The sequence below is a fragment of the Capra hircus genome, chromosome 3, assembly GCF_001704415.2.
Source record: "Capra hircus breed San Clemente chromosome 3, ASM170441v1, whole genome shotgun sequence".
Lineage (NCBI taxonomy): Eukaryota > Metazoa > Chordata > Mammalia > Artiodactyla > Bovidae > Capra > Capra hircus.
In genome coordinates, this window is record NC_030810.1 from 99603294 (window position 1) to 99629887 (window position 26594).

A 26594-nucleotide genomic window follows, 5' to 3' on the forward strand; every position below is an offset into this window, starting at 1 on the left:
ATTCCAGTTAAAATTAACAAGTAAATGATGAGAATAGGATATTTGCAACTAATCGAGGCATCTCTCCATATGGTATTTATTAAATAGAAGGAGAAAAGTAGTAAATTTACAGTGGGGAAACCCAGCAGACACCACCTAAACAAAGTGATCAAAGTTAACATCACTGCCAGAAGGGTAGAATCACTGTAATTACTGAATGTGCAGAGACCTTCCAAGAAAAAAATTTTTACTTAATGATTTAAAGCTCTTCAATACTTTTGCTGCCATAAAGTTTGGTACTAAACTACCAACTGTGACAAAAACTTAACAAATTCTGCTTGATTTGAGACTAAGGTAGGCACTAAGTCTCTAAAATCACTTGAAGCATTTTTACTGTTCTGTCTTCATGAAAACTGTACCCTTTAAAGAAATTTATGATGGAACAGCCCAAATATTCCCATTAATATTTCTATTATTTTAGATTACAGTTATTATGGAAATTATATTTGGAAGCTATAGTTTATAACTTCTGAAATCCATTCTATTTTTAAATATTATTAACAAAGGAAACTGAAATATGCCATATGCAAAAAATAAAAGGTACATGTATCTTTTGATTTCAAATAATTAAAGCTGATATTTATTGAGTCTTTACTATGTACCACGCACAGTTTTTTTCCTGCACGTTATTTAATTCTCACAATTTTCTAAGGTTGATTATATTACCACCACTTATCAGATGCGTAAATGGTTACAAAGGTTAAAAATATTGTATAAAGATGGGTTGTCTGACACAAGCAATACTGTCATTCTTTTTTTAAATGTTTTTTCAATTGCTAACAAGAAAATGTAATTGAGTTTCATTGACTTTTATCTTTACTTTCTTCCTATGCAGATGTATGCTAACACACAGCAACAAGAATGGTAAATAATTACTAAGATAACTAAGAGTTGGTCATATTGTTATTATAATTATACTGAACTTATTTACATATCCTTTGTTTTATATCAAACTTTGAGCTCTTATGGAGGAAAATCATGATTTTGATTAAATATAAAATGGGCAGCTAAACTTCAAATAGTACACACTTTGTGAGAAGCTGAAGCACATGTCATTACTCAGGTAATCATTCTTATTTCATTTACACACATATTTACAAGTCTAAACAAAATGTACACATATAAACACCATATTTAAGTTTCTAAAAATTTATTTAATTGTAGAATAATTACTTTACAGTATTGTGATGTTTTTTGTCATACATCAATATGAATTGACCACAGGTATACGTGTCCCCTCCATCCTGAAGCCCCCTCCCACTCTCCTCCCCACCCTACCCCTCCAGGTGTCACAGAGCACTGGCTTTGGGTGCCCTGCGTCATACATCAAACTCCGACTGGCTATTTTACATATGGTAATATATACGTTCCAATGCCGTTCTCTCAAATCATCCCACCTTCTTCTTCTCCCACTGAGTCCAAAAGTCTGTTCTTTACATCTGTAAACACCATATTTTTTAATGTTCTGTTTTCCACTGTTAAAGCACTGATTCCTTGAATCTAGTAAAAAAAAATTTTCAAATAACTGCATCAGAAAGTTTATAATTAATATAATCATTTATATTTGAAGATTGTTGTTTTTTTTTCAAATTTGACGTTTTTATCATTAAAAACTTGTCTTATAATGGTTTATTAACACCCTCAATTGTTAAAATAGAAGCAACGTACTTCATGGGCTTCTCAGGTGGCGCTAGTGGTAAAGAACCCACCTGCCAATGCATGAGATACGAGAGACACTCAATCCCTGGGTGGGGAAGGTCCCCTGGAAAAGGGCACGGCAACCCACTCCAGTATTCTTGCCTGGGAAATCCCACGGACAGAAGAGTCTGATGGGGTACAGTCCTTAGGGTTGCAAAGAATCAGAGAGGACTGAAACGAGTTAATTCACACCCAAGGTACTTCATATTAGCTTCTGGATTTGCCATGTCTTGCCTACAACAAAACAAGTCACTGGGTTTATGCTGGAGACTTGATCTTTGTTTCAGTCCTATTTTTAGAGGGATGGGAATACAAAAGAAGTTCTTAATCTGGAGACAGTTAAAATGGCTCTTTTAGTTTTCTTCAAAAAGGAAACAGGTTGCCAAACTTCAGGATCATCACAACATCCATTAAATATATACCTTGTATAAAATGTTTACATTCTATTAAATACTGTATCTTAGCCACATATAAAATAACACTGCCACTGACATCAGTGGAATTTCATGGGCAATGGAATGAGTCAGTAAGTCTTGTCAAAACAGGCATATTCCTCCCCCTCTAAAATGTTATAATTGTCTAAATATAAATACTTAAACGGATACAGTGTCCATGTATTACTTACAGGTTGACAATTAAAAGACACTTACTCCTTGGAAGAAAAGTTATGACCAACCTATATAGCATATTGAAAAGCAGAGACATTACTTTGCCAACAAAGGTCCGTCTAGTCAAGGCTATGGTTTTTCCAGTGGTCATGTATGGATGTAAGAGTTGGACTGTGAAGAAAGCTGAGCGCCAAAGAATTGATGCTTTTGAAGTGTGGTGTTGGAGAAGACTCTTGAGAGTCCCTTGGACTGCAAGGAGATCCAACCAGTCCATTCTAAAGGAGATCAGCCCTGGGATTTCTTTGGAAGGAATGATGCTAAAGCTGAAACTCTAGTACTTTGGCCACCTCATGCGAAGAGTTGACTCGTTGGAAAAGACTCTGATGCTGGGAGGGGTTGGGGGCAGGAGGAGAAGGGGACGATCGAGGATGAGATGGCTGGATGGCATCACTGACTCAATGGATGTGAGTCTGAGTGAACACCGGGAGTTGGTGATGGACAGGGAGGCCTGGCGTGCTGCGATTCATGGGGTCGCAGAGTCAGACACGCCTGAGCGACTGAACTGAACTGACAATTGTCTAAAAAAAGCACAAAGTTCATAGACAAGACTTTCTCTCCTTGTTTCTTCTGAAAAGTGAATAAACTGGAAAACAATCTTATACCACATTGAAATTCAAATTATAGGTTACTATTGTTCAGTTGCTAAGTAGCGTCCGACTCTTTGTGATCTGGTGGACTGTAGTCTGCTAGGCTCCTCTGTCCATGGGATTTTCCAGGCAAAATACTGGCATGGGTTGCCATTTCCTTCTCCAGGGGATCTTCCTGGACCAAGGATTGAACCTGCAGCTCCTGCACTGGCATGTGGATTCTTTACCAATGAGCCACCAAGGAAGCCCAAATTATAGATAATAAAAAACAAAAACCAATGACAGGAGAGAATTTTCAACTATTGGTAACTTACAAGATCTGCAGTTACTTCTTCAGTTACAAGTTTGCTGTTTTCTATATTTTAAATTGTATTATACTTTAAATAAAATATTTATTGTATTTAAAAATTCAAATAAATTTTAAAAAACAGAATTTTTAGATATTAAGATTCTTCTCATTTGTATCCATTTAAAGATTCGTATTTTCACTTTAATATAACTTTTCTTGCAAAATGTACCTCAAAAATAGAAAAGAATGCCAAAAGGGAAGTTTTATTTATGCGGTAGAAAAACTGAAAAGGAAGGAAACTTTAGAGGTGACAAAAACCTATGGTATTTCAAGCGGTTTCTGATCTCCTGTAAAGGATTTGAAAATTGTACACAAAGCTTAATAAAATAAACTTAATAGCCAGATTCATGTTAGCGTGCTCCCGGTGTAGTTTTAACTCTACACTTTACACAATAGAATGAAAGAATGATTTGGTGATGTTGAATGTATTGATTAAACTGTGAGCCCAATAAACACTGGTTACTTTTTTGGTAGAAATATTTACAAGCAATTACAGTCACTGATTTCTTGCAGTTGTTTCTTGTTATGTTCCTGATTTTACAATTCCCCAACGCAAAGGTGCAGAAAACTATTTACCCTCCTTTTTGAAAAACGGCATGATGGAGAGAAGACGCGTAGGGTATAAATACAAAGGCAGACATTTGGAAGCTGATGGCTTTAAGATTCATTCTGTTGTTTAGTTTTTGTCATTTCTTAAATAAAATTTTTGAGTTTTTCCTTAAAATCCCAGCGCTTCTCTGCATTAGCCCAACCAAGTATATGATCCCTACCCATTTTTGACCCTGTTCACTGCTCCTGCCCGCAGTTTCAGCATCACAGGTCCCCGGTGTCCCGGGCGAGTTGAAGCCCACGTAATCTAAAAACCCAGGGCCCCCAAAACTGGGAGGTTTCTGTCTCAGTTGGACGCACAGCCTGCGAGATCCAGCGGCAGACCACAGCTCCAGGCTCTCCTAGGGGATCTGAGACCTCTCCCAGAATATCCTGTTCCTTTTGTTCGTTTGTTCAACAAACGTGTTTGTTGTTCCGATGCCCCTCAGTCTTCGGAAAACCATTTCGGGCCTCACTTTGCAGGGCAGTGTCCTCGCCTTGTTAATGACCCAAAGAAGCCGAGGAAGACGAATCTAGGGCACTGTTTAGCAGATATTACCAAACGCTGTCCCTCCAAGTGCCGTGAATCTGCGGGGAACATAAGGCCTCCTCCCTTCCCTTCATCCTTCACTACCACCCAAGAAAGCGTTAATGGCAAAAAGCTACCACGTCGAAGCTCTGCCGTGCGTGCATCCGAGCCAGCCGTATACCAAGTTCCTCCACACAGCGAGGCGCCACCTTCTCCCCAGGCCGGCAGGAGGGGTGGCAAGCCGCGGCCACGCCTCGAGGCTAAGGACGGGGAGGGGTCTGAGCATCGAGGCTGGAGGTGGATCAGAATCACGTCCGGGATTGGCGGGGTGTCTCTGCTGAATTCGTCCATCCAGTCGGGAGGCTGGGTTCCCCGGACCGCGTAGCGGAACTACAACTCCCGAGACCACTGCTGCCCGGACTTCCGGAAGCCAGAGCTGGCCGGGGAGGAAGTTGCTGAGACCCGGCCAAAAGAACGGGGGTTGATTTAGAAAGAAAAACAGAGGGTGGGAAGAGCTATAGGGCTAACCTGTCAGTTCGCCACCATGAACGTGGTTTTTGCTGTAAAGCAATACATTTCCAAAATGATAGAGGACAGCGGACCTGGCATGAAAGTACTTCTCATGGATAAAGAGACGGTGAGTTTGCTTTTGCTCAGTGTTTTGGGGGGGAACCCTCCTCCCTTGCAATAGCTGGTCCCATTCCAGTGTAGGGTTTAGCATTTAATTAAAGATTTGTAAGTTTAGTATGGAACTGAAAGGCTTTATAAAGCTTGCCTAGATGGTTTTCACTCTGAATGATTCTAACCACTGCCAGAGAGTCTTCTTGTACCCAAAACGATTGAAATCAGAAATCTTTTTCTAAATGCCTGTGCCAAGAAATGATGTATAAGACAGACCACTGGGAAGACTTTGGGATTGCCCTGTTGTTTCCACTCAGCGTTGTGTTTTTAAAGTAAAGCTATTAAAGCTCACACTGAGATGACAGGTTATTATTTATCAGTCACGAAATTTAAAAAAAAAAACTCTTTGGTGGTGTGAAAATTTTTGTCAATTTATGGTTTGTCCGTGTTCAGAGAGAGCATTTCATTTTGGTACATTACTTACTATTTTAGATGCTCAGTAAATGTTATTACATATGCTAGTATTTAAGTTATCCCAGTAAGTAGTATTAATGAAAAAAAAATTTTTTTAAGTCTTAGGTATTGCTGCTTGTTTTTATTATTCTGGACTCGCATAAAATTAGTTAATTTTTTTCTTTACAGACTGGCATAGTGAGTATGGTATACACACAATCAGAAATTCTCCAGAAGGAAGTGTACCTTTTTGAACGCATTGATTCTCAAAATCGAGAGATCATGAAACATCTGAAAGCGATTTGTTTTCTTCGCCCTACCAAGGTACTACATAAACAGCTGCCATCTGCTTAGGCAAATACAGCACACTATGATCCAGAAGTGTTATGAAGACAAAATAAATTTCTGTTATCATTGTTTGTGGCATCATAATTATACTGGCTTCTCAGTTATAACCATGACTTTCCCACTTTCCATATCTCAGTCACTTCTCACAGCTAGATTTCCTTCAAGATGTTTTGTAGGTTCTCAGCTACTTGCAATGCTGCTAACTGCCCTGAGACCCACATCTCCTTAACTGAATGAAACTCCACACCTATCACACTGAACACCATTACCATTTAATGTTACATACTTATGTCAGTGTTTTGAGTCTTTATCATTTTATTCATATCGATGTTCAGGAATCTTTAATGGCTTAATTTTACTTCCCTGACGTATTTAGTAGCCCTCAGAGCCCTCTAGCTGGCCTGGTCTGCCCTTAGGTATTCCTTCTCGGTGTCCTGTCTCTGCTCCTCCACTACAGCCAAATAGGCCTTTGTATGATCCTTCAACATGCTCTCTCCTGCCCTCTGTTTGTTCTTTTCTCCTAATTAAAGGTTCTTTAGCCTTCTGTCGGAGAAGGCAATGGCACCCCACTCCAGTACTCTTGCCTGGAAAATCCCATGGACGGAGAAGCCTGGTAGGCTTGCAGACCATGGGGTCGCTAAGAGTCAGAAACGACTGAGCGACTTCACTTTCACTTTTCACTTTCATGCATTGGGAAAGGAAATGGCAATCCACTCCAGTGTTCTTGCCTGGAGAATCCCAGGGACAGCGGAGCCTGGTGGGCTGCCGTCTATGGGGTCACACAGAGTCGGACATGACTGAAGCCACTTAGCAGCAGCAGCAGCAAGCAGCCTTCTGTCAGTTTTTGTCCATTATCTTCTAAATCTAACTTGAATCCTCCTTTAAAAATCCTTTACTATTTCTGTCTTATTTTGTATATTCTCTTGTTTTATATTTATGTTCTTAACTCCAGTGCTTGTATATTATGTACTTTCCAATGTGCATATCTGACCATGTCACCACGCTTGAAATCCTTGAATGATTTCTCATTGCTTTTATGATAAATACTGAACTCCTAAAGTGTGGCCTGCAAGGCCCTGTATGGTCTGCTGCTGCTAAGTCACTTCAGTCGTGTCCGACTCTGTGCGACCCCATAGACGACAGCCCACCAGGCTTCCCCATCCCTGGGATTCTCCAGGCAAGAACACTGGAGTGGGTCCTGTATGGTCTAGTTCCTACTATTTCTATAGCCTCATTTCAAACCATTCCCTGTTTGGTCTTAGCCACACTATTCTTTCAGTCCACTGTATTCCATCACGCCGCAGACCTTTGCACAGGTTTTTCTGCTTTCCTGGACCATCTTCACTCCCTCAAGGAAATCTTTCCTGGCCTTGCTGACCAGGTCACACCCCCCTCTTATAAATACTTATAGCACCATCTTCTTCAGCCTACTACTTGTCATGGTTGAAGTCTCATATGGTTTGTATGATTAATTAATATTCTCATGTACCAGCAGTAAGTTCCAGGAGAGCAGAGATGATATCCATATTTTCACACTACTATGTTCCCAGTGTCTACCACATAGCAGATACTTAATAAGTAGTTCTGAATTAATTAATATATCAAGTAATTGTTTTGTTACATTAGTTTCCAATTGTTTCTTATTAGTCATGAAATTTTGGTTCTGAGAGGGGTCTTAAAGATAATTTAGTCCATCATTGCCTAACTTTTTTTTATTAGAGAAGCTCTTTCATAGCCTTATGTATATGTTCTCTCAAGTTCAAAATGTGTTCTTAGAAACAATTTTTCCTTAAGATTACATTTAAAGTTAATTTTTAATATAGTTTAAAATTTAAATGACAATTTTAAAGGTCTTTTTTCCATTTAACAAGGAATATGTATTGCTTACATTACTTTTCATTCTGTAAGGAAATGTATGGTTTTTTTAACATTCAAAAATGATATTTTATATCATGTATAGTTTGGAGAGCAACTTTATACTGAAATTTAGCCATATGTTATAGTTTCAAAAGTAGATAAAACCTGCATTATGATCTCATGTAATTGGAATTATGTTTTGACCATTTGAAAATCAGTTGTTTTTTATTTCTAAATTTCATGTTTTATTTTTACATAATGTAGTTATACAAAAGGCCTTAGCCTACTGTTTATAAATACTTCAAAAATACTGCAGTTTTGCCACCTTTGGTCCCAATAAGTTAAAAGCCCAAGTGAATTTAATTAACTGTATTTTCTCTTGAATGTTGGTTTTTAAATGTGTCTAAAAAATTTTAGACAAATTTTGATGTTCTACAAAAAAATAAGAATTTTGATCAGATGAATACAAATTTACAGACAAATGGCTTGAGGCAAATTTGCATAATTATTATCTATTTTATGTTGTATTTCAACATCTATGTACTTTATGTATTTTAATAACTAATTTGGCCAGAGCAGTGCAGCTATATCACATATGATTTGATCATTATATTTAATGTATCTCTTTTATCCCCAGTCCTCACCCCTCCCAACATAGGCACACTTAATCTAGACCTCAGCTCAGTAGACTCTTAGTAAATACTTAAATAAATCAATGGATGATACATATTTACTACTTCATCACTTAAGCGTTTTTTCTCATTTTGTTTGCTTGTTGTTTTCTTTTCTAGGAGAATGTGGATTATCTGATTCAGGAGCTCCGAAGACCTAAATACAGTATATATTTTATTTGTAAGTATTTTTTCACCTGTTCAATCATGTAACTAAATCCTAGCTAATATGTTCTACTAGCTACTGCATATCATCAGTAAATTAATTGAATCCATCACTCTTAAGAGTCTGGTGGGTGTTTTGTCCTTCAAAGTATTACCAGTATTGGACTAGCATTCTGTTTCTGAGAGCTAAATGTGGTTTCCACTCATCATTGACTGCTTAGGTTAAAAAAAAAATTTAAGTTTTACCTTGCCTTTCAAATTTCTTTATAAGTCAAAAGTTATAAGTAGTTAACTTTGACATTCCCCTTTGCCAAAAAATGTATATATACTTATTCCTATTTTACACTGTTATGAACTGAGGCATAGAAGCCGATTTATTTATTTGGAGGGAGGATATAGTTGAGTTTGTTGGAAAAGCAGAGATTTAGTTTACATACCATTCTTCTCTTTGCAACTTTATGTAATACTTGAAAATAAAAGTCATCAGATATATATGTCCTATTTGCACAACTTTTGGGGAGGGGAAGAGAGGTGAAGGCCTGGAAATAAACTTGGTTTGTGGTTATCATACAATTTATATGGATTTTTTTTTAATCTAATACATTTTGCTTTGGAAGTTACATCTTTTCTCCTCTAGATGTCATTATTGATCTTTATAACATTAATGTAGGTTACTTAAAAGCTTTGGAGTTTTTGGGTTTAGACTATAGCCTAAGACATACATACTTTCTTCAGGATATATTACAATTTAATAATGGTACCAAAAATTAACATTTGTGATAAGACTGTATTTTATAAAAACTGTCTCATATATTATTTTATTCAGCCTTTAAAACAACCTCAGGAGGTAGAAATAGGCAATTTTATTCATTGCTATTATCCTGCGTTTGTTTTTGTCATTGTTTTCTTTTCGGTTAATAATCACAGGTTTTCATTTTCAATTGAGATAATTGTAGATTCACATACAGTTGTAAGAAATAATACATAGATCCCATATACTGTTTACCCAGTGTCCCCTAATGAAGCATCTTACATAACTGTAGTCCGGTATCACATCATACCATATTGACATTGATACAGCAAGGATGCAAAGCATTTCCATGTTCCTAGGATCCCCCATGTTGCATTTTGTCTACTTTCCTCCCATCCCAGCCTTCTCAGTAACCTCTGGCAGCCACCAGCCTGTTTTCTATTTGTATAATTTTGTCATTTCAATAATGTTGTATAAATGGAATCGTGCAGTATATAACCTTCTGAAATTGGCTTTTTTTCATTCAGCATAATTCTTTAACAATTCATCCAGGTTGTTGTGTATCAATACTTGATTAAAAAAAAATTTTTGTTTAATTTATTCCATGGTATGACTATACCATAATTTGTTTAACTGTTCACATAATGAAGGACATCTGAGTTGTTTCTAGTTTGGGCTAATACAAATAAAGTTGTTATAAATATTTATGTACAGGTTTTTGTGTGAACATAAGTCTTTATTTCTCTGTAATACATAATTCCCAGGGATCAATTGCTGGGTCATATGGTAGCTGCATGTTTAATGTTTTAAAAAACTGCTAAATGTTTTCTGGAATGACTATGCCATTTTACATTTCCAATAGCAATATCCAGGCGATCTAATTTCTTTGTATCCTAACAAGCATTAGTGTTGGCCCTGGTTTTCATTTTAGCCATTCTGATACATATTTAGTCATTCAGTAATTTTTTAGTCTGATTACAAGCTAGGTACTTAGGTTAGGAAAATATAGAAACTTTTGTTTTCAGCCACTCACACACACACACACATTTATAGAAAGAGATTGATTCTCCATGCTGCCAAATCTATGTGCACATTTAATAGAATCACTGTTTTGCTGAGTCTCTTAGCATCATGAGATAAAAGACCCTTTTTTCTTCTGAAGAGTTATCTGATACAGTGGCCAAGATTAATAATGAGTAATAAATCTAGTATTTACTCTTCTGGTTCTCGAGATTGATTTAGGCTATGAATCTATGAAGTCGAAGAAAAAAATTATATATGTTAAAGTAGTTAGCACTAAGCCTAGGAAAAATAGACTGTTGAAAGGTCTTGGGTGGAGCAATTTCACAGTTTTATTTAGTTGAAATAAACTAAAATGAGTTTATATATAGTGATTTTATTCTTTATAGACTTTCAGCACAATTTATATCAGCACTAAACTGGCCTTCTGCTTATGTCAGTTTTTAATAATTTTATTTTTGTATATTCTTATGTGTAGTAAATATCTTGTATTAGTATTAGTATCCCATCCTTTATTTTTAAAAAAACTTTATTGCGAAAGTTTTCAAATATATACAAAAGTAAACAAAATAGCCTAATAAATCCCAATGTACCCATCACCCAGTTTCTACAGTTACTGTACCATGACCAATCTTGTTTTAGCTGTACTGCTATCTACTCCCTCGTCAACATTATATTGAAGAAAATCTAACAGATTGTATGATTTCATCCATAAATATCTCCATGTGCAACTTTAAATGATAAGGACTCATTTTTTTTATTTTTTTTTTTTTTCTTTTTTTTTTTTTTTTTTTTTTTTTAAATACCATTAGCACATCCAGACAATGAAAAGTAATTCCTGTTTATGCAAGTATTCATTCCGTGCTCAAATTTCAAATTCTTTCATGCCTTTTTTTTCCTGCTCAGTTTGTTTGAATTAGGATCATAGTTAGGTCCACGCATTGCTATTGGAAGGTACACTGTTGAAATTTCTTTAATCTTCTATAGTTCCTCTCTCTAAATTCACCCCCACACAGTCTATTTATTGAAGAAACCACAAAACCACCTCCTTCTGTTATAGCCTGGATCTTGCTGATTACATCCACATGGAATAGTTTAACATGTTCTTTGCAATTTAAAGAACTATCCTTCAGTTCCTATAAATTGGTACTTGGATACACAGGTTTAATTAAATTCAGATTTGATTTCTTTTTGACAAGAATGTTTCATCAGCAGTGTTGTGTGCTTCCGTTGACTGTCTTACTGTGACACTAGCAAAGGTTAATGCTCAATATTTAGTTCCATCCATTGATTCATTAGGAGTTGGAAAAAAAAAATTGTGTTTTAATTTAATCGTTATCATTCCTGCTTTGCCTTTTAGCTGGAAAATTGCTATAAAGAGTTTCCCCTCATCTATTAATACTATTTGGTTATCTGACGGTACATTAGGATATAAAAGGACAAATACTTATTTTTTTCTAAGTATTCAATCTTTTCAATATAATGATTTGGTTCCCTGGCATCTTCCAATGCCTATAATGATAGTTCCTTTTTTTTTAGTATTATGAATTTACAGATTTAAACATATTTGTGTTATCCATTCCAATGTGAAGGTGTTTGACTTATACCACAATGTAAAGTATAGTACCACATTTACTAAACTTCACTTAGTCGGTTAGACTTTAACTGTCAAGCCCCTTTATGTCTAATTGTAACAAAAATTATCTTCTCTGAGTAAACCACAACTTACATGTCTGTTTCAGATTTCAGTAATGTGATAAGCAAGAGTGATGTGAAGTCATTAGCTGAAGCTGATGAACAGGAAGTTGTGGCTGAGGTTCAGGTAAATATATTGTTCCTCTAACACATCTCTTTTATTGGCCCTTTCTAAAGATTTGAGTCTATAAATAAGGAAAGTGCTATCTCTTAAGAAAGGAGGCTGTTGATTGGACACAATAAATGTGCATTGCATCACACTCTACTCATATATATATAGGAAGTTTGGAAGAGGTATCAAATTGAATGGGAATAGAATTAAAGAAGTCAGTGGGAATAAGGAGATTGGAATGGTACTGGATTGGTAGGGAGGGTTTCACAGTGTTGAAGTCAGAGGCAGTTATGTTTTATAAAGGTAGTCTTATGAGCTATGCTATAAGAATGTTCATCTGCACAGTTATAGTTTATGTCTGATTGGAAGAGAGTAGGAGGTAAAGGATGAATGAGGTTTGTTAAAGTTCTGTTGGTGATTATCTTGCTTTGGGAATAAGCAGATTGGTCATTAGGTTAAAACTTGGAAACTCTTCAATATTCTCCATGCTATGAAATACTTCGCATTAGAACATTTCATGTTACCTTTTCCTTCTTAAACCCTGTAGTGTTCTTGAACACATTTATCACAAATGTTTTAAACACATTTATCACCTCAGTGAAGAATATCATCCTCAGGGGAACAGATAAGCAAGTTTGGATTTTTAGAAAGATGTGCTAGGTGATAAATGAATGAAAAAGAAGACCTATGTTAAATCACATTCTCCCTCATGAGAATACACTGGACAGCAATGTTCTTACTCATCTGAGTGTAACGCTGTATATCTTTAGCAGTGTTTTATTTTTACTAATTGAAAAGTCTCCTTAAATATGATATGTATACTTACACAACTTTTGTTTTTTGATTGGGTTTTTTTAAGATTTATTTTTGCTTCTATTCTATAATTGTCTTATTAATTCCCTCACATTGACTATTGTTACTCAATTGTTAATTGATCAATTTTTTTATACCTGTATTTCCTCCAATTTGATTGTATCACATAGTATTATATCACATATGAATATTATTGCATGATACAGTTAGGAGTTTGTGGAATAACTGACTGATCTTGGTGCTTTGTTTGTAGGAATTTTATGGTGATTACATTGCTGTGAATCCACATTTGTTTTCCCTCAATATTTTGGGTTGCTGCCAGGTATGGAAAGAAGGAAGGTTTTTGTTTGTTTATTCATCAGATGGAAGTTAATTCAGTAAGTAATTGGACTTGTAAGAAAAAATTCAAACATGTTCTATGAATGTATGTTTTTAACAAAAAGGGTCGAAATTGGGATCCAGTCCAACTATCCAGAACAACTCAAGGACTGACAGCTCTCCTTTTATCTCTGAAGAAATGTCCAATGATTCGTTATCAGCTTTCATCAGAAGCAGCAAAGAGACTTGCGGAATGTGTTAAGGTATGGCATTCTGTATCCCCAGTTCCAAAACATCAAGACCATTCATTTCCTTATCATATTTCCGAAACTAAAGGAATATTTTATCTGAAACCAAGGAGATGATATGTAGGTTTGTTGGCAGAGGTAGGAATTATATTTTAAGACCTAAGGCAACAAATTAGAGCTAAGATTCTTAGGTTTAACTCAGGAAACATTTGCAAGCTACTTAACTTCTTTTGATCCGGTTAAACCACTTGTAAAATAACAGTTTCAAATCCTAACTCCTTACACAGAATGCTACTAAAATTTTGTCAAGCTTTTGAATCCTTTTATGGAAGGCCTGTGAAAGTGCAAAAAAAAAACTATTGTAAATGTGATTTTTATGTATTAATTTTCTATTTATGTCATCTCTATCTGCTCCCAATTGGTTGACCAAACGTCTTTCTCTCTTACCCACAGCAAGTGATAACTAAAGAATATGAACTGTTTGAATTCCGGCGGACTGAGGTCCCTCCACTGCTACTTATTTTAGATCGCTGTGATGATGCCATCACCCCATTGCTAAACCAGGTGCACAGCCCTTTGTTAGCACAATGGAAGGATGATTTCAAGTGGTATTCATCAAAATGCAGATGTGGCAATGAACATGGTCCATTTATTTGCCTCCTTATTTTCAGCTATTCTTGTTTTTGCCTTGTATTTCCTAGTATTCTGGTATCAGCGTTCTAGCCACAGTCATCTTCCACTCTTGCTTCTGCCTCATCCTTCCTGTCTCTTTCTGCCACCATTCCTAATTAAGGCAACTTCTAGGTTCTCTGGGGTTTCAATGGTGGCTTAGCAGTGAAAAATCTGCCTGCAGTGCAGGAGACACAGGAGACATGGGTTCAATCCCTGGGTTGGAAAGATCCCTAGAGGAGGGTATGGCAACCCACTCCAGTATTCTTGCCTGGAGACTCCCATGGACAAAGGAGCCAGGGTCCCAAAGAGTCATACACGACTGAAGCAAGTGACCGCACATGCACGCTAGCATCCGTAGATTCTACTTTTCCAGTGTCTATCTGTTCTTTCCCATTCATGTTGCCATTACCTTGGTGTAACTAATCTCTTACAGCAGTAGTCCCCAGCCTTTTTGCCACCAGGGACAGGTTTCATGGAAGACAGTTTCTCCACTGACAGGGCTCAGGGGGAGGGCAGCCAGAGGGGTGGTGTTCTGGCCTTGTATGGTGGTGTTCAGGTAATGCGATCTGTGGGGAGTAGCAGATGAAGCTTGGCTACACTCGCTCACCCAAGGCTCACCTCCCGCTGTGCAGTCTGGTTCCTAACAGGCCAAGGACCACTACCAGTCTGCAGCCCAGGGGTTGGAGACCCCTGTGTTATAGGAATTCTGAAATAGTCATCTACTTGATTTCCCACTTTTAATTGCTTTCCTCTATAATGTATCTCACAGATATAATGTTATTAAATTACTTTTACTAAAGCTCACAACTCTTAACCTATTACTCCTGACTTAAAAATTTTACCTGTTTCCCATTTGCCTGCTGGATTAAATACAGACTCCTGAACTTGACCACCATGATCCTTCATAATGTGGGCTCAACCTTATAGAAAACCTGCAGCTCACTACTGTGTAAATGTGAAGTCGCTCAGTCGTGCCTGACTCTTTGTGACCCCCATGGACAGTAGCCTGCACCAAGCTCCTCCGTTCATGGGATTTTCCAGGCAAGAGTACTGGAGTGGGTTGCCATTGCCTTCTCCGGGGAATCTTCCCGACCCAAGGATTGAACCCATGTCTCCTGCATTGTAGACAGACGCTTTACCGTCTGAGCCACCGTATGCCTCATTATTCTCTGCCATCATTTTATTCATGTTGTGACCTCGATCTGAACTCTGGAATGTTTGGAATACATTCTCTTCCCATCTTCGCCTCTTAAAATTCTTATTTTTTAAAACCACTTGAAACATCTCCTTGAAGCTTTTACTCTTGTCAGACATGATTTTTTTTTTCCTTCGAATTACTGTAGAACTTCTTCTCTCACGTCTCATACTGCACTTTCTATGTTGTACCTTTGTTTTCACATTCTCCTAGGTTATACATCCCTTCAAGGCAGACTATGTCTTACTAATGCTTGTTCTGTGAATTCAAGTGCAGTGCCTTACGGTTTGTAGATGCTTTATTAATAGTGACTTTAAATTTGTAGGAAAAGGCACAGTCTATATTTCAGTTCCATCTCAGCTTATACTAATGTTAACGCTAGGGGAAATCTGTGGCTGTGGAGTACAACTCCTCTATGATAAGACAGCCTTATATTCTTAAAATTCAAAGTAATATAACTTTACATATTTTATATACTCTTAGTAATAATTAAAAAAATTTGACAGTGTAAAAAAGTAGAAAGAAAAATAGTTGCCTTTAATTCTGTTTCCCCAAAGAAAAGCAATCATTCACTCAACAAATTTCATTGAGGACCTGTTAGGTATCAGGTACTGTATTAAGTACAGGAGATCAAAGGTTGAAAGATACAGTCTCTGTTCTCAAAGAGTTCATGATCCAATGAAGAGAAAGTAAACAGATCGTTTTAATTATGAAGTATGTGCTAATGGCAAAAGCATGCACAGGATGCTGTGTATGGAAGCATAAAACATTTTGTTGTACTTATTTTAAATGCTATAATGAAACTTGTTTTTTTAAGGATTCACTTGGCAAATATTTTAGGAAATAAAGTGCCTTCTTTTATAAGTCTTAAGTTATTATAACAAATCTAGATTATTTACATATGTATACACTTACACATATATAAATATTTAGTTTTAGACTAGGTTTAGGGGGTAATTTGCTGGAAAATACTTAGTTTTCTCTAATGGGCCTATGACTACAAGTAATCTATTCTCCATAAAAGGTGAGAAGGCAAATTTTGGGGTTTCTCCTTTTCAGTTTTACCAAATAAGTTCACATTTTGTAAAACTGGAAACCAGTCCTCCTTCACAATGCCTATCAAGTAAAAATATAAAATAAAATGGATTCACAGGCCACTTCCTGAATATGCACGTTTTGATCAACTTACAGGGTTTTTTCTGATAATATTAGTGTTCCCAGGATAAATATAGCACTACTCAGATCTGCAAGAACACACTTCTCATGCTGCAGAAAAACCACAGAAGCATACAGGAAATGGTACAGCTTGTAACTGCAGTACCAATATAGCCCTATCTGTGAAGCCAAAAATATACTCTTAATTCACAGGCAAAAATTGGAGCTAATGATAGATCTAATTTGTTTTCTTTCTATCAGGAATATTAATCTGGCTGCCCTTCTTCCAAAAGTGTGAAATCTAAAAGTATTTTGACTTTTGGATGTTTAACCAATTAAAATGAGAATCTTAATGCTTAGTATAGCACAAAATATTAATAAAATTTGAGCTAAATAGAGAACTCCCATGTAAAAAAAAATAGTTTACTAAGAATATTATCAGGTTTTGTTTTCCTGCCAATTAATACTTCCACATTTTGTCAGTTACCAATTTTTTTTGTCATTATTCTTTATTTAGTGGACATACCAGGCCATGGTCCATGAACTACTGGGTATAAACAACAATCGGATTGATCTTTCCAGAGTGCCAGGAATCAGTAAAGATTTGAGAGAGGTGGTCCTATCTGCTGAAAATGATGAGTTCTATGCTAACGTAAGTGGTTTAAAGTTCCTTTTAATTGTTTCTCTGTGAGGTTAATCCTGATTTGTTAGAATGGGAGCAGGTGTGGGATTTCGTGTGGGAGGATGCGAGAGGCATCCTGAAGATAAACTGCATCTCAAGGGAGGACAGAGACTTTTTTCTAATCCTTTAACAATACTTTTTTCTTAGTAATCATGTTCTTAGTTTTGTACTTTAAAAATTAGAACCTAATTTATTTACTGTCCTCCTGTCCGTAGCTCTCTGTGAGATTAGTAGTGATATTCATCACCAGTGTCCTGGCCAATATCCAGATTTGGTAATTACAATGAAATTTTCTTGCCCTTCAATTCTAACTGTATTCATTGTTCTTTTTCACTCCTTTTAAATTGTCTGAAAGTCAGCCTAGTGGCTACAACTGTGTGTGCAACTTCCTTTTTCACAGAATATGTACCTGAACTTTGCTGAGATTGGCAGCAACATAAAGAATCTCATGGAAGACTTTCAGAAGAAGAAACCAAAAGAACAGCAAAAACTAGAATCCATAGCAGACATGAAGGTAAATTGAACATGTACATGGATGACTAACATGCAAGACTTTGGAACTATTCATGTAAGCAACATTTCTGGAATATTCTGGGTCTGATCTCTGCCTTGACTCCTTTTGTTTGGTTCAAGATTATTTTCTGTTTCTCTTTAGGAAACAATATAGTGAAAACTTCATAGTAAGCCATGAACTTCTTTCCATTCTTCAGTCATATTTCAACTATTTAATGACTTAGTCTCCTGACATATACCAGTCCTTCTCTTCTTAAGCATAACAAAATGCTGTGTGATTGCAAGTTTTAGATGCCTTAGTCTAGGCAGAAGAATAATCCCTTCCTTTTTTTTCTCTTCTTCATACATGCCTGTCCTCAAGAAATAACAGAACCCCCAATTGATGTTTTTCTCATGGCAGGCCTTTGTTGAGAATTACCCACAGTTCAAGAAGATGTCTGGGACTGTGTCAAAGCATGTGACAGTGGTTGGAGAACTGTCTCGGTTGGTCAGTGAGCGGAATCTGCTGGAGGTTTCAGAGGTTGAACAAGAACTGGCCTGTCAAAACGACCATTCTAGTGCTCTCCAGGTATCTGTTCAGTCCAATTTGATGAGCACCTACTGTAGTAAGCCACTGTGGCAAGCAGAGCAGGCGATATGAAGGCAAGTAATCCTTCTTAATCAACATGGAATTTACAGTCTAACAAGGAATTGAGACAGGAACACAAATTAGTAACATTTAAGATAGATGGGCTTCCCTGGTGGCTCAGATGGTAAAGAGTCTGCCTGCACTCCAGGAGACCCAGGTTCTATCGTTGGGTGGGGAAGATATCCCTTGGAGAAGGAAATGGCAACCCACTCCACTGTTCTTGCCTGGAGAATCCGTGGACAGAGGAATCTGGTGGGTTACAGTCCATGGGGTTCCAAAGAGTTGGACACGACTGAGTGACTAACACACACACAAGACAGATAATAAGAGGCACAGGAGGAGAAAAAACGTGCAATCCCTAAGGGTTCAGGCAATTAACTGAGTGTTTAGGAGGGCAACCCAGTCAACTAGAAAGAATGCTAGACTAAAATCAGAAGATCTAAATTTTAGTGTTTGATTTGCCACTTTGGGACCTAGCTTTGGGACCTGGAGCTGTTGGCTTTATTTCTTAGCTATTTTCCTTATTTGTCAAATAGGTATAATAATATGTATCTGGCCGGATTGTTAGGATGATTTAAAGATACAATATCTATTAAAATGCTGGCATCACTGACTCGATAGACATGAGTTTGAGCAAGCTTTGGGAGTTAGTGATGGACAAGGAAGCCTGGCGTGCTGCAGTCCATAGGGTCACAAAGAGTTGGACACGACTGAGCAACTGAACTGAAATTTATCATATTGAGCATCTGCTTTTTATTCCACAAACATGTGAATTCTTACTCCATGTACATAGTACAATGAGTATCTAGAGGAACAAAAATAAATAAAATACCATCTTTTTCTTCAAAGAGTTCACATATTAGTAAGGGAGAAAGAAATTTAAACCAGGAGTTATAACATACGCAATAAGTGCTATACTAGAGGTATTACAAAGGGATGTGGAAATACAGAGGAAGGACGGCTATTTTCCTTAAGGATGTGGCTTCTTAGAGCTTCTTAGAGAAGATGATATTACTTTTCAAGAAAATAAATTCTCAGCAGAGAGAATGCAGACATGGAGATGTTAAGGAAAAAAAAAGCCAAGGGAAGAGAGACTAACTCAGTGTAGCTAGTGCTGGATGCAAGATGAGGCATGGTCTTAGATAAGCCAGAAGGACAGATTGAGGCCTGGTTATGGCCATTTAAAGGAGATTGGGCTTTAATCTTAAAATGATAGGAGCTATCAGAGGATTTTAGCAGAAAAGTAACATAATCAGACAATTAGGCAGCATTTCAGGTTAATAGTTAAGTCAGAGTTGTGTTATTGACCATAGTAAGATTTGAGGTTATTAGGAACAGTTTCTTAGAGAAGGTGATATTTAGATGGACTGTAAATAATGAATAGAATCTGGAGGAGTATTTCAACAAAGCAAAGATGCAGAAGTATGCAGAAAAATAATAAACAGCATGACCTGTTGAGAGTGGGTGTGAAGAGAAATAGGAGATAAAATTGAATTGGTAAACAGGAGCTAGTTTATGAAGACGCTTGTCAGAGGAATTTGTATTTGCTGAGATAGGCAAAGAGATCCAGCATAGAGTTTTATGTAGAAGTTGATATGATGAAAGTAGTATTTTAGGAAATTTAATAAGTTTGCTTTGGAGGTGAAAAAATTAAAACCAGGGAGGCTAAAAAAACTCTTCATAGTAGTAAAAATGTGCAGAAGGATAAATATGAAAGACAATATCAAAGGGAGAAAATAATTTAGAGACAGATTGGCTATAAGGAAACAAGAGAGAACAAATCAGAGATAATTCCAAAGTTCCTGAGACGTGACAAAATGTGGTATCACCAACAGTAAGTAACTTGGGAATGAGAGTCCTTTGGGAAATGGCTGTTTGTAAGCCATTTATTATAAGAAGCACATTTCCTTACTAATAAGACCCTATATTCTAAATCCTGGTCTCTTCCTCTCCTGCAATTCTTCTTTGTAAAATAAAGCCAGCATGGTATAATGGAAGCAACACGGGGTTTGCAGCCAGACTGTCTTGGCTTATATCTTGTCTGTATGTATCAACATTTCTTTGGGAAAATTCCTTATTTTGCTCAAGCCTATCGTAAAGTTTGATAATGATTTCAAACTTTTAGGTTGTTATCAGGATTCAGTGAGATGTAAAATGCTTCCCATATGATAGGTGCTTTGTAAAGGTTAGTTGCTTTCCTCTTAGCATAATTTTTGGTTTTGTTTTGTTTTTGGCTGCCTTGGGCTTCACTGGTAGCTCAGATGGTAAAGAATACACCTGCAGTGCGGGAGACCTCAGTTTGATCCCTGGGTTGGGAAAATCCCCTGGAGGTGGGCATGGCAACCCACTCCAGTATTCTTGCCTAGAGAATTCCATGGACAGAGGAGCCTGGTGGGCTGCAGTCCATGGGGTCGCAAAGACACGACTGAGCGACTAAGCACAGCCACAGCCTTGGGTCACAGTTGTGGCACTCGGGGTCTTTCGTTGGTGCGGGGGCTCTCTAGTTGTGACACATGGGCTTAGTTGCTCCACAGTGTGTGGGATCTTAGTTCACCAGCCAGGGATCCAGCTGCCATCCCCTGCATTAGCAGGCAGATTCTTAACCATTGAACCACCAGGGAAGTCCTTAAGCATAGTTTTTTCAAGATATGATACAATTGAAAGAAATAAATTCACCCACCTGTGGTTGCTTTAGTTATATATACCAAAGTCTACTGTGATTTATAGTTGCTGATTTTTACTTTTTAAAAATCTTTATCAAGATTTCCTCTTGGTAAACGTTATTTTTGAAATCATAAAGATGCTATTTGCTTTATATTTATGAAAAGTACTTCTGACAGCAGTTCTAATTTTATCTCTGTATTCTTAAATCTTCACAAGGAACTTTTAGGGTGACTATTTTTAGTTGTATTAAATTCTAATTAGTTTTTAATCAATATTTGTTGAACTATAGTTGATTTACAATGTTGTGTTAATTTCTGCTGTATAGGAAAGTGATTTCGGTTTTATATATATATATACTTTTTTATAGTCTTTTCCATTATGGTTTATCATAAGTTTTAATTCTTAAATAGATAATATAAGTATTCGATGAAAGAGATAAATAGTACAAACTGAATCTATTAGTAGTTTCACTTGCATCCTTACTGTTATTCTGTGTATGTGCAAGCCTATTTGAGTGTGTATATTTCCTTCTCCTTCTTTTTTAAAATTCAGATGATACCATATCATACACATGGTTCTTCATTTTGCTTTTTCACTTACTTTTATGTCTCAGAGACTGTTCCAGACTAGAACCTAAACACTCATTCTATTAAATCACTAAATAGTATTCCTTTGTAAAGATACTTCATAATCTAGTTCACTTCACCAACTTTCTTTAAACAACACTGCTAATAACAATTTAGAGTTGGTCTGTGGGCCTAATTGAAGTATTCCTATGGAAAACTTTTTATTTTTCTCAATAAAATGAATTTTGTTCTCTTATGAAATAAAAACAGAATTGTGTCCTGTAACTAAATTTAAATTTCCTTATGTTTCTTTATCATTTTAGCTTTCCCTTTAAAACAATAGAACCAAACTTAATCACTAGCCAATTTTAGTATCTTTATTTGTATCTCACCATATGGAAACCATTTAGAAATGGCTACTATAATTCCTTTGCCTGAAATCTTATTTTTTGTTCATTTTAAAAGAAAAATAGGCACTTTAAAATATGAATTCCATTTGTGATCCACTTTGCCAGTACAGCATACAGGGTTCCCCAACCAGGGATCAAACCCGTGCCCTTTGCATTGAGAGCCCCGAGTCTCAATCACTGGACTGCCAAGAAATCCCTATATTTTTAAAAATTATCTTTTGAAGATTTTCTTGCCCATGGTATTAGGGTTTTACAGTGAGCAGTTGATTTCGACTCCACCACCATAAAGGATTTCTTTGGCAACATGATGTAAATAGTTAATAAAGAGAACTTTTGTTTAATAATGAGTAGATGCCAAGGGCTTGACCCCTAGATGGGATACAGCATTCCTTGGCTTGACCTCAGATGATAATAACGTCATGAAGCAAAGAATTGATTTTTGAGTAGAGATGAGGTTTGCTTTATTGAATAATGACTGTATCATGGTGAGGAAAGAAAAGCTCACATATTGCTAAAAATTAACCTAAAAATTGCTGCCACTTCTAACCAGTTACCCAGTTTGTTTCAGAAGAATTTCGCTAGAACCAAACTGCAGTGTACTGTCATTGAAACATATGCATAGCCTTGGAAAAGACTGATTAGTAAGGAAGATTTTTTTTCATACCGTAAAGGAAAAATCTTCAGAAAACAAACAGTTCCCCTCCCCCCCTCTGTGTGGTTGTGTTGTCATATCACAACTTTTCATTTGAAAGAAGAATCTAGTCTATTTTATAGTCTTCTTTCCTGACCTTGGGTTCAGCTCAGTTCAGTTTAGTCCGCTCAGTTGTGTCCGACTCTTCCCGACCCCATGAATCGCAGCACGCCAGGCCTCCCTGTCCATCGCCAACTCCCAGAGTTCACCCAAACTCATGTCCATTGTGTCGGTGATACCATCCAGCCATCTCATCCTCTGTCGTCCCCTTCTCCTCCTGCCCCCAGTCCCTCCCAGCATCACGGTCTTTTCCAATGAGTCAATTCTTCGCGTGAGGTGGTCAAAGTATTGGAGTTTCAGCTTCAGCATCAGTCCTTCCAATGAACACCCAGGACCGATCTCCTTTAGGATGGACTGTTGGATCTCCTTGCAGTCCAAGGGACTCTCAAGAGTCTTCTCCAACACCACAGTTCAAAAGCATCAATTTTTCGGCGCTTAGCCTTCTTCACAGTCCAACTCTCACATCCATCGTGACCACTGGAAAAACCATAGCCTTGACTAGACAGACCTTTGTTAGCAAAGTAATGTCTCTGCTTTTGAATATGCTGGCTAGGTTGGTCATAACTTTCCTTCCAAGGAGTAAGCATCTTTTAATTTCCTGGCTGCAATCACGATCTGCAGTGATTTTGGAGCCCCCCAAAACAAAGTCTGATACCATTTCCCCAACTATTTGCCATGAAGTGATGGGACCAGATGCCATGATCTTCGTTTTCTGAATGTTGAGCTTTAAGCCAACTTTTTCACTCTCCTCTTTCACTTTCATCAAGAGGCTTTTTAGTTCCTCTTCACTTTCTGCCATAAGGGTGGTGTCATCTGTATATCTGAGGTTATTGATATTTCTCCCGGCAATCTTGATTCCAGCGTTTCTCATGATGTACTCTGCATAGAAGTTAAAGAAGCAGGATGCCAATATACAGCCTTGACGGATTCCTTTTCCTATTTGGAACCAGTCTGTTGTTCCATGTCCAGTTCTAACTGTTGCTTCCTGACCTGCATACAGATTTCTCAAGAGGCAGGTCAGGTGGTCTGGGATTCCATCTCTTTCAGAATTTTCCACAGTTTATTGTAGTCTACACAGTCAAAGGCTTTGGCATAGTCAATAAAGCAGAAATAGATGCTTTTCTGGAACTCTTTTGCTTTTTCCATGATCCAGTGGACGTTGGCAATTTGATCTCTGGTTCCTCTGCCTTTTCTAAAACCAGCTTGAACATCTGGAAGTTCGTGGTTCATGTATTGCTGAAGCCTGGCTTGGAGAATTTTGAGCATTACTTTGCTAGCTTGTGAGATGAGTGCAGTTGTGTGGTAGTTTGAGCATTCTTTGGCATTGCCTTTCTTTGGGATTGGAATGAAAATGGACCTTTTCCAGTCCTGTGGCCACTGCTGAGTTTTCCAAATGTGCTGGCATATTGAGTACAGCACTTTCACAGCATCATCTTTCAGGATTTGAAATAGCTCCACTGGAATTCTATCACCTCCACTAGCTTTGTTTGTAGTGATGCTTTCTAAGGCCCCCTTGACTTCACATTCCTGGATATCTGGCTCTAGGTGAGTGATCACACCATCGTGATTATCTGGGTCATGAAGATCTTTTTTGTACAGTTCTTCTGTGTATTCTTGCCACCTCTTCTTAATATCTTCTGCTTCTGTTAGGTCCATACCATTTCTGTCCTTTATCGAGCCCATCTTTGCATGAAATGTTCTCTTGGTATCTCTAATTTTCTTGAAGAGATCTCTAGTCTCCCATTCTGTTGTTTTCCTCTATTTCTTTGACCTTGGGTAAAAGATCTCAAATCATGCCTTTAATAACACTTAGGACAATAAATATTTGTCAGAGAAATGAAGGTAAAGAGTTCTGTCTGAAGCAGTATAGAATAGAATAGTGACTGTAAGGGCTTGGATCTTTCATGTCTTGGGTTTGAAAATGATTCTTAGCCACTCCAGTCTTAGACTTTTTGACTGTAAAATGGGGCGAAATATCGGTACTTAGCTCAGAGATTTTTGTGAGGATTCAGTGAGCTAGTACATATAAAGCACTTAATATGGTACCTGGTGCTTATAACATTCAATGAATGTTAACTGTCACTGTTTTCAGTATTATTATTTGATGGTGCATTCTCTTTTTTATGGCATCCAGGACATGTTTTTTAATTCACTTGTGATCTTGGAACTCTCTGATTTTAGAAAGGCTTTTTTGCTTCTCATTAGAATTGTAAGAAAATTGTTTGAGACACAAAAAATTGAGGTGACAATTTTACTTTGACCAACTAAGATTAAAAATGATCCTGTCTCTCTAAACCATCATTTAACTAATGTTTCAGAAACAGTGTTGACCAGCAGAAGACCTACAACAAAGCTAAGTTTGACTAGTCGTTAAGTAAAAGAAACCTGATATATTTTCCAGTTAGTGGAATTGGAACTGGATCTCGCCTATTTTCTATCATTTTTTTCTAGATAAGCTCTTTATAGTCCCATAACTGTTCTCTCAGACTGTTAGATTAGGCTCATTTTTAAAATCATATCAACATGCTGAAGACTTCTGCCAGTTTCATCTTGCTATTCTAATCTGTTGGCTTATAATGCTATTCATTGAGTGTTTTACTACAGTACTGTGATAGTTGATAACAGGGTACAGAGCTTGTTCTTTAGGTTAAATTAAAGCCAAAATAAAAAAAAAGAATTATCTTTGGTTGCAGACTTCAACTGTATTTTGTACAATAGTTTAAAATACAGGTTGTCATTGTCTTTTAGTCATTTAAGCCATGTCCAACTCTTTTGCGACCCCATGGACTGTAGCCCACCAGGCTCCTCTGTCCAAGGGATTTCTCAGGCAAGAATACTGGAGTCGGTTTCCCATTTCGTTCTCTATAAAATATAGGTATGTCAATACAAATGTTTTTTCCTTGTGCTGCTTTAGCATAGTTTTGGTAGAAGAAAATAGAAAAGGAGTCAGCCCAAGATAAGAATCTCTAAATATCAGAATTGTTTTTTAGTTAATGTCTTTTTGAATGAATGTTAGCTCCATTTTGAAACTTGACCTTCACAGATAGTGTTTTTGCGTTTCTTTTCCTTTTCCTACGTTGCTGCTGCTGCTGCTAAGTCGCTTCAGTTGTGTCCGATTCTGTGCGACCCCACAGACGGCAGCCCATGAGGCTCCCCCGTCCCTGGGATTCTCCAGGCAAGAACACTGGAGTGGGTTGCCATTTCCTTCTCCAATGCATGAAAGTGAAAAGTGAAAGAGAAGTCGCTCAGTCGTGTCTGACTCTTAGCGACCGCATGGACTGCAGCCCACCAGGCTTCTCCGTCCATGGGATTTTCCAGGCAAGAGTACTGGAGTAGGGGTGCCATTGCCTTCTCCGTTCCTACATTGGGCCTACACTAATGTTAGAATCCAGTGAAAGATTTTTGAATCCCATCTTAAGTGGACAGTAGTTTTCTGTTTCACTCTTTACTCAGCTGGTGTTATTATGTAACAGTATGCTTTTCTGTCTTGATTATCGCAAGGTTATGGGGAATTTAATAAGAAAAAAGGTACCAAAAAGTCGTTATATAATTCAGCCATATTTTCAACATATAAATACCTCCATGAAGCACATACGTCCTATGTAACTGAAGGCTCTCAGATTCTTTTTCTCCTCTTCCCTGGTTAAAACCCTGGAATCTCTGTATAGTGTATGTCACTATCAGTCAAGTTGAGTCAAGTAGCTATGAGGGAAATAGTGCAAAATTAAGTCAAAGGATAACACGGCATTCAGGCAGACAAAAAGGCCCTGCTTCTTCAAGGACTTACATAACTGAGAACGAAGGAAGAATTCAGCTGGTACCTACATG

At 37.3% G+C, this 26594-nt stretch overlaps 1 protein-coding gene across 2 annotated transcripts in view; it reads left to right on the plus strand.

Moving 5' to 3' along the window:
• Positions 4872-26594, plus strand: part of VPS45 (vacuolar protein sorting 45 homolog) — a 70630-nt gene continuing 48907 nt past the window's right edge. The window contains exons 1-10 of one of the 2 annotated variants that reach the window (XR_001295444.2): positions 4872-5095; positions 5722-5856; positions 8529-8589; positions 12087-12166; positions 13218-13286; positions 13408-13545; positions 13984-14094; positions 17070-17204; positions 17635-17748; positions 18148-18315. Coding sequence is in view for 1 of the 2 variants with exons in the window: in XM_005677696.3 (XP_005677753.2) it covers positions 5003-5095; positions 5722-5856; positions 8529-8589; positions 12087-12166; positions 13218-13286; positions 13408-13545; positions 13984-14094; positions 17070-17204; positions 17635-17748; positions 18148-18315 (1104 nt within the window). In the remaining variant the exon portion in view is untranslated. The remainder of the gene's footprint in view (positions 5096-5721; positions 5857-8528; positions 8590-12086; positions 12167-13217; positions 13287-13407; positions 13546-13983; positions 14095-17069; positions 17205-17634; positions 17749-18147; positions 18316-26594) is intronic. The other variant, XM_005677696.3, reaches the window with a different exon arrangement.